Source organism: Amblyomma maculatum, chromosome 1 (genome assembly GCF_055883805.1).
Source record: "Amblyomma maculatum isolate TAMU_Amacu chromosome 1, ASM5588380v1, whole genome shotgun sequence".
NCBI lineage: Eukaryota > Metazoa > Arthropoda > Arachnida > Ixodida > Ixodidae > Amblyomma > Amblyomma maculatum.
Window position 1 is genome coordinate 201,630,152 of NC_139344.1, and position 14,340 is coordinate 201,644,491.

Below are 14,340 nucleotides of genomic sequence, written 5' to 3' on the forward strand. Positions count from 1 at the left end.
CCCGCGCTGCTCGTCCGCGCCGTGTGTCGTTTTGTGTTTGCACAGGCCCCTTGCTAATGCTGATGGATCACAGCGGAGCACGTGCAAGGCGCCAGACAGCGGATATGGCGGAAGGGAAGCGCGCCGCTCTTCTCCTTCCCTTTTAGTACTTACTTGGTTGAATTTCTTGAACGTCTTCTCCGCCGGCGCATGCTATAAAGCGCCACGTTACGGCTAAAAAAAAATCTGGCCCGCTTAGCTGTCGCGCAGCACCGCGTTTGCGTTGTTTTGCACCACCGCTTTAAACGACATTAATGAGGACAACAATTACCCCTGGCTTCGTTTTCTTTTCCACCCATGTGAGCGAGCACTGCTAGTTGCTTACAGGATAAAATGCCGCTTTAGAGTTGACGTATACGTATAGCTCAGTTTGTAGGATTATATTCACGAAGATTTTCTTTTAATTTCGCTCTCCTCAAATACCGTAATTACGTTACTTGTAATAATTACCTTCCTGGCTTGCCAATCCGTCGCAGTTCCTGGTTGGTCGCCTGTTCCGCAGAATACATGGGGGACCCAACTCTCCGAAGCATCATCCTGCCCACCGGCAGGATATAACAAGCCATGGCGAACTAGCCGCAAAGTATACGCGTCCAACGTTTTCTCACTGCTCAATGCGGGAAACGTCATTTGAAGAGCGCTACAGCGACTCGGAACAGGTGACGATTTATCTGCGGCAAACAATGCGTGGGAAAAGCCAGGGCGAAAGGCATCCAATATTTACGGCCACTCGGAGGAGGCCCTTCGGATCCGGCGCGCCGCCCGCATAAATCACAACGGCGCCTTCCCAAAGCTGTTCATCATGGGGCGTCGACTCGGGCAGATGGAAGCTGGCGTACTTGCAGAGCTCCCTAATAAGTGTTGATAAGTAGAGACCGGTCGAGGATCAATGGTGGCAGAGGTTACACTAATACCCCGCACAACGGTTAACGCGCGAGGATCCCTTGACGCTCTTCATCGATTGCACTTAGCCGGCTGCGGACGCACCCCGGAGCAGCTTTCATTGATTTCGAGTTCCACAGATGGGAAAGCCCGGGGAGGTGTTGATTACGCGAGAGCTGAACTTCGTCCATCTTGCTGCGCAGCATCGACGCGCGCGTCTTCCCCATCCCTCCAGGATTCCTCCACCTTCCAGACAGGGCGCCTCTTACATGATTGGTTCCCTGGCTGTTGTTATGGCGCGGCCTCTGCGCGATACGTGCCCTCCGGTGCTCCTGCAGGAAGGGTGGTGACTCAACGCTCTTCTGCATCCCTCATCGCTCGCCGGGAGCTCCGCCGACAGGCGCGCGCTTATTGCCGGTTGCGCGCCTTTGTTCCAGCCCGGCGCCGACACGCAGCCCGTTGTGCTTCGAGTGGACGCAATAACAGGCGTGCCGACCTCGCTGCAAGACACCGCCTGCAACAGGCCAGGACCGACGCAGCCTTTCCGCGATACGAATGCTCCATTTAGCCCCTCCTTCTACTTCGGAGGCGTTGAGAGAGTATACTAACCTGTACTCTGTGAAGATCAAGCTTGCGGTAAATGCCGAATAGCAGACTCTAGCAAGTAAGGATTCACGGTGCGGTCAGCTACAGCGCATGGAAACCGATGACGTTGCTTTTGCGCTCAAATTTAAAGCCCGCTTCACGTGCCGGGATGCAGCGAACAGATCGTTCAACCCTGTGTCAAGGTCAAAGAGAGGAGGCACCCATATTGTCAGCTTCACCCTCTCCCCATTTCGGAACCATCACTGGTGTACACTGAAAAAAAACGGAACACTCTGCACTCCTGAATATGAGCACCATCGATAAGCACGCGCTCCCGTGACCCTGGTTTTCCACCCATGTTTGAGCCAAAGCCTTTTCAAGTGGCCCTTTCGCTGCGCCGAGTGCCGCTGCCACGCCTCGCGCACATTTGTCGATTGTTGATTCGACAAGGTAAGGCGTCGAATACGCGTACTTATCCTACGCGGAAGAGGCTTAAACCTGGCCGACAGAAGCGGAGCCCAAACCGTGCAAGCAGCAACAAACGACATACCTATAGAAATCGCGCGAGGACTGTGCACAATGCGACTGAATAAAGGACTCTTTTTCGCGATGTCGCGAAAAATGACCTAAGGAGCTTGTTCGAGCCGTGCGAAACGCCTGCCACCTCCAAACGGATTTTTCGCCAACCTTTGGGAAGGATGATCACAGATTACTTTGAAAATGTGGAAGTGAGCAAAAAAATAAATAAAAATAAACTCCACTAAATTCTTCATAACTTCGGAGAAAAACGCGTATCGGACAGCTGGCATGTTAACGCCTGTTCCCCCATTGATAAGTATGCCCATAACACAGCGAAAAATTAATTCCAATTCAGCGCCACGGCGCCACGACTGTCTCGCATGACTTTTATACTCGTCGAGTCTCGTAGATGACGCAGCTTTCCCGTTGAGCGAGCAAAAGTGGAATCATCCACCCGTTGGTGCACGTTGTCCCACATAACTTCAACCGAAGATTTCAAAAATGAACGGCACTTCGGGCGCGAATGGAACTAGAGGCATAATACTAGCCTAAAGTTATTCAGGCTACTCTTTGTTTTTCCCCTCACTCACTCATGAAATACATCTAATTACTCAACGTTTTAATAAAAAAAAGTATTGGCTACATATCTAAAGTGTGATACGCAAAGCAAAATTGTACAGTATATTCAGAAACCTCTCAATAAATTGTTTTCTACACGATATGTCTCACGTGGTCCTTCTCCGGAGTCCCAAAGAAACTTTTTTTAAAACTGCGAAAGAAAACATCCCTTTGATTCTACTTCAAAGAAGGAACGCTCGGCCGCCAGCATGTATATCATACACCGCCATGCTAAAAACACCGGAGGCCTAGAAAGGAGCAAAGACTCCTCGCCTTCCCGTGACCACAATCACACAGCAGTCGGTTAGGGAGCAGGACAATAACGGCGCGCAAGTGTCCCGTTACGTGGCTTTCTTCATATTTCGAGGGCTTCGGAAGGCAGAACAAGAGCCCGTGGAGCGGAGCAATGTAATGAGAGATATCTGAAGGTGCTCTACAATTTTGCTGGTCTGCAGGAAGTACTTAAAGAGTTGGGTAATTAAATATAATTACTGACTTATTTGAGCAAACAAAAAAAAACAATAACATGAGTAACTCTAGACTAGTGCCAACACTATGCCTCCGTTTCCATTCTCGTCCAAGTGCATTTCATTTCTAAATGGGACAACCTGTATATGTCGGAGGTCTTTGAACAACGTCGCGCCGTCAAAGTGTTGACTTTCTACGCCCCCCTATCGCCGCGCCCGTGATTGCGGTGGCGCTCGTGTTTTTGCGGCGCTGGGACGCACTGAACCACGCGAGGCCGAAACGCAACGGCTGGCGGTCCACTGGCGCACGCGGGGCTCCGATATCGTTTACCGCCTGCACGGTCAGCAGTTCCCGCGGGCCGCTGCGAGCGCGTAAGTGCGCTGCAGGTCCGTTGGGCACGCAGCCTTGCCAGTCAGCGGAAGCGGCGTCGAGGCGCACCGCGGTTGCGTGATTCGGGCGTATCAATGCGTGTGCCTGTGTACAATGTGGGCGCTACATTTCGTGCTTTCGGTGGCCAAGCCATGAACCCACAGGCTGTTTGACGTATGAACACGTATTTCCTTTCAGACCAATTTGGGAGAGGAGGACGCCGAGGTGCGGCGCGATGGCTGCTGCTGTCTTTTCCTCCTGCACTGGTGTCAGACCCCCCGCCTCTTTTTTTTTTTTCTTTGTTGTGTTTTCTTACCGGATACACTTTATTTTAACCGAGCCAACGATACCCCGTAATTTTCCAAGCTGTGAACTCAAGTGGAAACCGGACGACCGAGAGGCACGCGAAATTCGTGTTTGTCATTAGGGAAAAGCCAAGCAAAAAGGAAAGAAGTGGCGAAAAAGAGCCTGCGTGCTTCTGCGCGCAGGCGCCGCCAGCCGTCACACCTCTACACGAGTGCCACAAATGCAGCGTGCCGACTTGCGTCGCTGCGTTTCGTGAAGTTGAATGCCGTTCAGCGTGCGCGCACGTCTGCCTACACATGCGTCACTTCCTCGTGCAGTCCGGACCGGTTTCATGCAAACAGCGCGAAGAAGCAAGGACGACACGCTCCCGGAGAAACAGAGGAGCCGGCACAATGAAAGCGGCCGGGAAAGCCGTCAGATTCCGCGCTTTCTTGCCCGCGCCTCTGAGGCCCGCGAAGTGACGCGGAATCCTCGGCATTCCGGGGATTGACTGATCCAGGCTGGTTTAAAGATGTGCTCCCCGAACTGAACAATGCTTTCCAAAAATTGGCGCAGTGCTTCTTCTTCTTTTTGCTCTCTATAGTCAGCGAGGAGCGTTGCGCAAGAACGAAGTTCCCTGAAGCGTCACAATAGAAATCGGAGGGCTCAGAGCTACTGCCTGCAATAAGCAGTTCAATCTTCCATCAAACGATGGTGTATTCAGAGCATTCGAGCTATAATAAGAGCGCTTCCACACGACATTGCTGGAATCACCTGCCCATCCACATTTTGTGATTGTATAACTGCCATATTCAACCAATAATATGTTTACTTTGTATATAATCTTCATGCGTGTACCACTCCTTATGTTTATTTTGTATATAATCTTCATACATGTACCCACCCCTTATGTAATACCCCCGAACCGGGGGTCTTTAAGGTAATAAAGTGATGCGATGTGATGTGATGATGAAAACGTTTCTCGTTGACGGGTATGCACGTCTTGAACGGTATGCACGTCCAGCCAACGATATACCCCAGCATCTTTACCTATTTCCTGCCACCGTGAGTGACGGTCAGAATAGCGCGAAGCGCGCTTTGGCGACCAAACTCGTCTCGAATATTACTCATGGAATATTAAGCGCTTTGTAACTAGAAGTCGCCTGCGCGATTGTGCCTAATTTAGCACACTCGCGTATATCTATGCGACGAGAGGAAAGGGTATAGTTACGCCTAATCGTGCTCTTGTTACTCTGGCCTCGACTGTACGTAATCAGATTTTCATTTTATGTCTGCCTGTATTCCAACGTCGCATCGTTATCCTCCCGGTTCACATCAACGTGTCCGGTTGCCGTTGATATCCCATATTTTCATTGAAAGCAAAAACAATTGTCGCCCTATAAAAGCCCGAATGTAAAAATATAGCACGGAACGCCGCTATGCACCTTCGTGCATCCTCTGCAGCGCTACGATGACTCATTGGGCGAGCCACAAAGGAGCGCCGGATGCTCTAACGCGTTTTCTAACCAAGGCTTTTTGCTGAAGGCGACGATTCACGGTCAGAAACCGAGCGGAACGCAGAGAGAAGGGGGCTCTGCGGGATCACTTACCCATTCGCGAAAGGGTAGCCGGCGATTGCAGCCGAGTCGTACGGATAGTACATGGACGCAGCGTACGGGAGGTTCCGCCATGCTTCGAGGTTCTCCTTCAGGTCGAAGCCATTTGCCTGAAAAAGAAAAAAAGAAAAAAAGAGAAAAATGACCGCACTGCATATGATCATTCAGCTCCAAAAACGCGAGTGGAACGTATAGCCGCGGGTCAGAGGAAACCCTCAGTCTGCATGCCCGGAGGCGATCTCACATATAGATGAAACTTATGTACGCCGTTTATTTTGAATTCCTTCCGGACTACAGCGCTCATTTCATGTTTCACCTCCAAGGTTTGCATGGGGAAGCCGTATATTTTAGTACAGTACATCGCTTCTCTTTTGACAGGACTGCAGCACGGTGCGTTTAGAGAGCCCCTTGCCGGTGGCGTCAATAAGCTCGCTGTGACACTTTCAAAATACTGACGATTGCCGTACTTCGCCAATGTACGCTCATCTGCACACGCGCGGACACCCGAGGCCTTTTCTTCGCTTCACTTGGGTTTCCTTATGACCAGAATCCCCCTTGGCGCCGCCTCCGCTTTCTCTGTTCAGCGCTGGCGATCCGCCCCCCTGCGCCCTTGAAGCGAATTCTGTCCAACCATTGGCATCGAGCGACCATATTATACCGATGTACTAAGGTCAGTAAGCGGAGCTCGAGTGAAACTGATCGGTGCTTCCATTGAAGTCTCGCGGTCACAAAAGTGGTCAAAATAACACCTCTATCAGCCTTCTCGAGTTCCCTGTCACCTCTCCGGGCCGGTGACGTCATTAGTGCTGGCAGCCGTTCGAAGGCGGTCGCTGAGAACTAATCACTGGTCGTGGGTTGTGAATGTAAAACAGCAAGGCAATCGGGCGCTGTGAATTGCGAAGTGCGCGCTTACTGAGTTCCAGCCCAGAAACTGGTGCTTCTTAAAACGCGCGCGCTGTCACAAACGCCGGGCGTAAAGCGCCGCCAGGTCAAATAAAACTACTCCTCGAAAGTTCCCAGCCTATTCCAACACACTGCGAGTCTTTCCAGGCTCACTGCTCGCAGCCCATGGCCGCCGGACATTGTTCGAGGTTCGGGGAAATAAGTGGTGAAAAAGACGTTCGCCTCCTGCCAGGCGCCTGCGTGCGGGCAGTCAGTAGTCGATTGCTTTCTTTCTTCACGCCGCGTCCGCGCTGGCCGCCATTGCGGCTCCCTCATTGAGATTCCGAAAGTGCATCCAGGGAGCGGACAAATGAGCAACAAGGCTTCCGTTCGAACAGCCCAGAAAGCAAGACAGAAAGAAAGGAAAAGGACTCGCGGTGGCGGCGCTGCAGAGCAGTCCGAAAGAAGCAAATGCGACAACCAGACAGCGTGCCTGGACGGCGGCCGCGGGAAACAGAGAAAAGCGGCTTCGTTCGCATACAAATCAGGATTGAAAGTTGAACTCGCAAAAACTAATGCACTGCGGCAGAAAGGAACGCCACCACTCGGAAAGAAGCATGCTCTGCTCCAGCCTGCTGCGAGGCAGAAAGAAGAGCATCGAAAGAAAGGGAAAGTCGGCGGGAAAGTTCGGTAATATAGAGGGAACACGTTATTTAGCAACGGCGCCACTTAGTCCCTACGCGCGCGCCCTTCGTCTGCGCCTGTACCGAAGAATTCATTAACGAGATGGGGCGGCGCACTGCAGGACAATGCTGTATTCTTTGCCGCCGCCGAAGCTACTTGGGCGGCCTCTGTACCTCCGCGCGACCGAAGCGTCGAACCAAGCTCCACTCTACAGCTCTCACCACTCTCAACAATTCAGTCTCAGTGACGTCTTCCTGGAGGCACGCGCTCGCTAGCAGCAGTCTCTGCCCCCAGTCCCGCTCAAGTTCGCGGTGAGACCTGCATGGTGCTACAGGCAGGACCTGGACCAACGCGCGATGCTTAAAGCGTGCACTGCATGCTTTGATGAATGACGTGGTTAAGTCGCTGCGTCAAGCAGTGTAGGGAGACGGGCGGTGTTTCCACCACACGACAAACCTTCGTGTCTTGCGACACTCTAGAGTATCCTCCTTTCATATAAAAAAATTATAATCAGCGAATACTTTTCTTTACCATAATCTAACATTTTAGTCTCCCCATCAGAACGACGGAAGAAAAAATAAAGCGCGTTACCGGTCAGCTATAAAGCAACTCTCTCACATAGCGCCTTCCTCGCAGTTTCCTTTGCTTCATTCAGCTCTTTAGAAGTAATCGGTACTGCAGTAAAGGACTCGGATATGTCTCGGCACGCACCCTTAAGATTGGTGAAATCGGTCATTGCCTTCATATTCTTTAAAGACTGAACATTCCATGGTGTCAATTCCGTGGTGTTAGTCATCAAAGCAATGAAGAAGCTTCACGTGGAGAGCTAGGGAGTTTACAGAGCATTCAGTGTGTGCTCTGCTTGTGTACCCGTATAGTAATGGCCCACGGACATGTGCAACGGTGATTTTCCGTTCGTGTCGTCCCTTATTTTCTCTTCCTTTCATCCCTTTCTCACGTGCACGGTAGCATACTGGAGTCGCCTAATTAATCTCCCTGCCTTTCCGTTTCTCTCTCTCTTTCTCTCTGTGTATTTACAAACCTTGCCAGAGATGGCCGCAACGCGAACAGGTACTAAGTTCGAAAGCGGTGCAGTTTATGATGAGTCCAAGGCATTCAAACAAAAAAAAGCTGGCAATATACTTAGGCAACAATGAAAGCCGGTGGCCATCTCTCACTGTGCGACACTATCAAGACGTGTTACCACTTTTATTTATGCGTTTATTTTTTGCTTACGTCCTACCGCTCAACGCCTGACTGGTCGTTACCTCCACACCCTTATACACTGTGCGGCTCACATGATTCGTTCATGATGTAAAAAATAGCGCGAGCCTTCACGAACGTTCACCAACTCGTCCAGGTTTCTGCGTTATTCATATGATTCGGCCTCAAGCTTTCGCAGCTGCGGCGCCATTTGGCGAAAGCGCGGCGGCCGCTTGCAGGATTGCAGGACGACGACGCCTGCACGGCGAGGACAGAGCTCCACGGTGTGACACGTGGGCGCTTTCTCGCGCGCCGCTGGGCCATGGCGGCGTCCGGCGGCATTGTTCGCGGCCGCTTTCTTGTGCCGGCGCGTCACCCGTCGCCTCAGCGCGTACTAGTCGGTGCTGAAGAAAACATGTCGCACACGCAACGGGTCGATTGGACGCCTTGCATGGCGGCGATTAAAATCACAGTTCGCGGGCCGCGCACAAAGAAAGGCCTTCCAAGCGGAATCGCCGATCAGCGACGCGCTGCCTGCCGCGTGCAGCAGACGCCCTTGCGTGAAAGGGCGCCATATACCCCGCGTGCACGGGTCCGCCAAGGCTCCGCTTGTTCGCCGATAGCCGCGGCGCTTACATTTCCCGAATGCAAAAACAGCTTCCTATGGCGAGACGGGCACTCCTGGCGAATGCGCGTGCTGCAGGGGCGCGGGGACTCGCAAAATTTGCCTCTGGCTTCTCTCTTTTTTTTCTTTTTTTTGCTTCGAGCGCATTTGTTTGGGCCCTTGTACCCTGGCGGCCACCGCCTTCCAGCCATTTCGGGAACCAGCCACTTCCGATTAGCGCGCTGTAGCACGTTTGGCTCGCATTTCAGCATAAACAAGAACAGCGGAGCCGAAAGTAACAAATGCACGAGGGCTTCTCAGCAGCAAGAAGCCACGCAAACTCTGTCCACAGGCATACGTGATTATTGGCTGCCCGTTTTTATTGCCCGGCTGGTGCGCAGTCGAAACCGCTTTGTGGACTCGTCCGCGTATTGCGGACCAGCTGAACAGGTGTGACGGTGTTAGCATGTGTGCCGCTCGTTTAAGCGGACGCGATAAAAATGCAAACTAGTTTGTAACCAGCTGCAACACTGCATGGATGGTTAATGGCGCCCGCCAGGTGGAGGAGGGCACGAGTGAGGAGACGGCGACGAGCAGGCTTTTGCTTCTGGCTCCGCCGCTAAATACCAACAGCGAGCGAGCTCTCGGCGACCAACTGGGGAACGCACCGTTCTCGGGAATGAAATCGATTTACTCTCTCCATAGGGGGCTTACGAGGTTCCACAATGCCCACTTCTGAAGCGATGCGGGAATGCTTGAAGCGAGCGCGTCCGGAGGCGCGGAACCATTTGTACCTCTCCTCCCTCTCTCTAGTTTTTCTCTCCTCGCGCACAGTTGTAAAGGACGAACGCTGCTCTGACTTGGTGTGCGCAAGGCGTGGGATTCTAGATCCTGGCAGCTGTGCCAACTTAAAAGCAGGGGGGTGTAGGCTCCAAAGTATCTTATCTCCACATTCAACAACATCTTCATTACAATCGTGCGAACAGGAGCAGCGAGTGCCGCCAACGCGCGCAGAAAACAAGCAAACCAAGGGAGGAGTGATGTGTCCCAAATGTAGGCCAGATAGAGCGCAATCAGGCGCCCTAAAGGGGTCCATCAGTCTTCTGAGCCAGAGCATGCCATAAAGCATAAATCTCCCGCTATCGGACGCGCTACCGCGTTTTGGTCCTCCGAACGCGGCGACGAGCGCGCGCCGTCTCCCGCAGCCCTTTCTCGCGGCGCCCCCCCCCCCCCCCCCCCCCTCCTCCTGGAGTTGCTGTGTCATCACGTGTTCGTCAAAGTAAACGCCAAGAAAACGCTGGCTGCAGTAAAACAAATGAGCCCCGGTGCTGGCGACGGCTGCCGCTTTGTACATACCTGGCCATCCGTCCTCTTTGGCTCTGGCCGGGAGGGGGGTTGGCTCGCCGATGGGCCGATAGTCTCCCGCTCTCAAAGTTCTCTGCCGAATATCGCGGTTCTTATCAGGCGCGTTTCTCCTCGCGAGCCCATAGCCAAAGAGCCTCCTCCTGGGCAGTGTGGAAACAAGCAGGGCCGCGAGAGCTGGTCCGGTCTTTTTGGCGCGCCTATCGGGGCCCCGCATCGGCTACCCAGCACTCGCTCCGTCTCTTCGCAGGCCATAACAAGGCGCGTTGCCATTGGCGCATTCCGATCACGTGACCAACCTGGCGACAGGAATACTGGCGGCTGCATTGTTTTATAGCGTCTGCGACTTGATTTACGAGCTTTTACTCCATCTCGACGCAGTTTCTCCTTCCTGTTGCACTTGGCACCAAACCTCCTCGCCACTCGTTTTACGTCCGTTTGCGTGTCGCAGTTATGATTCACTTACGGAGGCCACTTTATGCTCGAAGAGAAAAAGCCACCAGGTTAAAATCGCCTTCTGCAATCTTGAACAGCTTTTTCGTCCGCGCACCGTCCAAAACAATGCGGCCAGGGTTGAAAAGAAGCAACCGCAGTTAGGTACTGGCGAGCTTGCTCTCAACATTTAGCTATGTGCACATCAATAAAAAAGCGATGAACACAGTGTGAAGTGGGTCTGCATATAGTGCACGCATGCGTATATTTCGTTTTTCTTTGCCGGTATGGCGCTGGTCATTTAATTCCGTAATAAAAAAAATCATTATAGTGTTGAACTGCCAAGATTTTACAAATGTGCAATAGTCGCCAAAAGCGCCAGATTTTAGAATTCGCGTCACACTTCAGACAGTCCTTCCGAGCGGCACATGGTTTAACAACGAAGTCCATTATTGTGTCGTATTCCGCCTTCCATTGCAGAACGCGCCTCATAAGGTCGCTCGAACGCAGACGGAGAGGGTGCGGCGCGGATGCAAGGCACTCGTAACGCGACCGGGGACGGTGCCAAGCACACCTTTTCAACTTGCGCAAATCGCTCGACATCGTTCGTGCTCGTGGAATACACGCCATATAGCGCCGCTGGTTATAAGCCTCTCGTCGTGTGCTGAAGGTCGCTTTCGATTGCAATCAAACTCCAAATGATCTCCTGCTGAGCAAACAGAGCCCGAAAGAGAAAGAGCTCCGCCTTATAGATATTAATATATTCCTGTCGTCCCGACAGGTGATTGCGAAAAGCCGGCCAGCAGATCAGCGAGAGCATGCCGATTAGCCAGGCCGCACGAAAAGGACAAGTAGTAAATCACGAAAGGATAGCTGGCGCGAGAGAAAAATGAGAAGTTGTCACTTTAGGAGCGATGTAAATGTCGTAATGGAGTCATTTCCACCTCCATTTCTTTTTTCTTTTCTTTTTATGGAATAGTAGATGACGACAGAGGAAAAAAAAGAGAAGAGTGTATATTGCACGTGCCCTCGTGATATGTGAATACGTGAGTGCAATGTACCTGTTCTCTGTCGAAAAAACAACAACTAACAACAGAATAAAACTGTTATCGAAACAGTGGTACGAGGTCGTGTCGTCGTTGTCTTGAGGCGCACATTTTAAACCAGTGTAAGAAATACGATCCACCCTCTTTAATGTAGCTGCACTACGTGACGCGCACGGTGGAGGCGTGCAGTTGGGCAACGGGGGAAAACGCTCAGTAAAGTAGCAGCGATTCTTGTCTAGCTCTCGCGACAGCCATTTGCATATAAAAAAACGTGTTGCTCGTATGTTCTGGTTCAATCTGGCATCTTCGACGCTCGTGCAGCGGGCACCCGTCCAGCAGCTCTCTCTCCCTCACTTCCGTGTTCCTGACAAGAGCCCGCGGGTCAATACAATCTCAGCGACTTCACTTATCACAGACCGTCAGCCACCTGAGGCGATGCGCAAATCGCCTGATCCATGTAAAATAGAAACACGGAGAAATACGTGCACTGTAGTTCTACCTTCTTTCTTTTTAGACTCACGCGAGGAAAGCTGCGGCGTCTCGAACCCATGCACAGCCAGTCAACAGGGATGGCATTCTAGAGCACCAAGGCGAAAAGGAGGTCGCCCGAGGGAAACTTGGTGCAGGCGCGGTTACACATGGGCAGCTGTGCTCGCTGCGACGAATGCGACTCGGACACCCGCCACGGTGGCACGTTTGCGAGCCGACGACAAAGCTGCGAACAGCAATCGCCGGCTGGGTGTCTGCAGCAGTCGGCAGTCCCGAAGGCGCGCTTCAAAGCCGCGGCAGGGGCAATCATCGAGATAGGAGCTATCGCTAAATTGTTCAAATGGCAAGCCGAGAACTCGCAATGAGTGCTTCGCGGATCGCCTCGGCCGGAGGCCCCAGGCCGAGAGGGTCTTTCAGAATGCACCATTCGTATGCCTCGCGTCGAGCCACAGTTCGGGAGGGAAATGCCGTAAACAGGACGTCTTCTCTCGTCCCTCAGCTCGTCATGCCCGCGTTCTTTTGTTGTACGTTTTTTCTCTCACTTTCCGTTCTGGCTCCCTTCTGGCTCGCTGCTTTACTCGGTGATTCTGTTTATTCTGCCTAAAAGATTTCTTGCTGTCGTCCTTATCACCCGGTCCATTAGTCGAAGTCTCTGGTCTTTCTACGAAGCAAGAGAGAAAGAGAAGCGCTGACGGAGGTAAAAATAAAGAGCAACCTGTTTCTGATGATAAGGTCGAGTGCCCCCTCTGCAGCGGTCACCACACGGGCGCCATATACGGGCCTTCCCTCCCACATCGCCCAGCGTGACAATCACAGCATGCGAAGCGCTCTTCACGGCCAGGAAGCGAACCCGCTTCTGCCATCGGCCTCAGACGACACCTCATATGCCATTGTCTTTCCTTGCCTCACAGCGCGTTTTGAGCCCGCCGAGGCGTGCAAACCCCCCACGTCGCGTCCGGCTCTGACCCATGCAGTACGATTGATGAGAATTACCTTTCCTCTTTCCGCTCCTTGAGACAGTACCAGTCGGAAAGTAATCCAACGCGCTGCATCTCCGTCCCATCATTTACCGAGTGCATATGAAACTGAAATGACGCCACTCAGCCACGCATGAAAAAAAAAAATAATAATAATACTAATAAAATAAAAATATTTTTTGGTCGTCTGTAGTTGCCATTTCGAAGTTAAAACTACGAACATAACTTTGTTATTCACGAGAGCACAGACATGACGGGCACTTCCCCCCCCCCCCCTCATCAGCAGCTATATATATATAAAAAAAAACAGTAACAAAGGAGCCCCAATATTTTATATGAAAACTGAACCAAAACGTTTTCATCATATTTTATTTTTAAAAAAACTGAATCAAAACGTTTGCATCTTAGCGGCCGGCCTTCGCTCATGACATCAGCCAATGTAGTTTTGCTTCTAGATCTGTATCAAGCATAGACGCCAACCCAACGCCGATCGTCACTTCGTCATAGGTTGTGCCGGCTATCTTCCCCGCACAGCTCAACTGTTCACAGCATGACGGCGCGCCCTTCAGGCAAGTGCGTCTTGAGGGAAAGGTGTATGCGTGTTACGCTGGGCTCAAGTTTACACTATGTGCTTCAAGGACGGGCTCCACCTTCATAATGAGAGCATGTCAGAAGACTATATCTTGCGCTTTTCGAAATCGCTCCATTGCATGCTGCTTCGCTCATAAAATTGCTTTTATGAAAGGCGTGGCTTTTGTCAATGCAGATTTTTTTTAAAAGCTGCTGATATGAAATTGCGCAGTTTTCCCGTCAAACACTGGTTGTCGGTTATTTCCTGTAATCCAAAACAGGCTGTTGTTATGCGAGCAGCGCATACCTTCGAATGATGTGACCCGTACGATTCCAAACGCAATAATCGAGCCACATTGGACTGCTGTAAACGAGTCCGTGATATCGGACCTCTACACCGTGAAAGTCACTATAGCATTTTCGTATCTGTACTTTTTACAAGGATCGAAACGTTGGGAAGAGAAAGAAATGCGTTCGTGCATTATGGTTTAATTACGGGGAAATCGTGCTTCCCTGGTTCAAGCGGCTTCTGCACGTGGTTTAGCAGGTCTTTATTTTGTCAGGCTTCATTTTCTACAGAAAGAGAAAAAAAAAAAAAGAAAACCAGTTATTCATTTCAATACATTACGTTATCTATACGTTCAGCAAAAATTACGTCTGGATTGCAATATAGCAGGTTCTTAACGCTGTACAAGTTTTTTTTTTTCTTT

The 14,340-nt window shown here is 51.5% G+C and overlaps 1 protein-coding gene across 1 annotated transcript in view; it reads right to left on the reverse strand.

The window, feature by feature from the left end:
- Positions 1–14,340, reverse strand: part of LOC146205361 (uncharacterized) — a 107,092-nt gene that overhangs the window by 10,010 nt on the left and 82,742 nt on the right. The window contains exon 4 of the mRNA XM_084590021.1: positions 5,376–5,491. Coding sequence (XP_084446147.1) covers positions 5,376–5,491 — 116 coding nt within the window. The remainder of the gene's footprint in view (positions 1–5,375; positions 5,492–14,340) is intronic.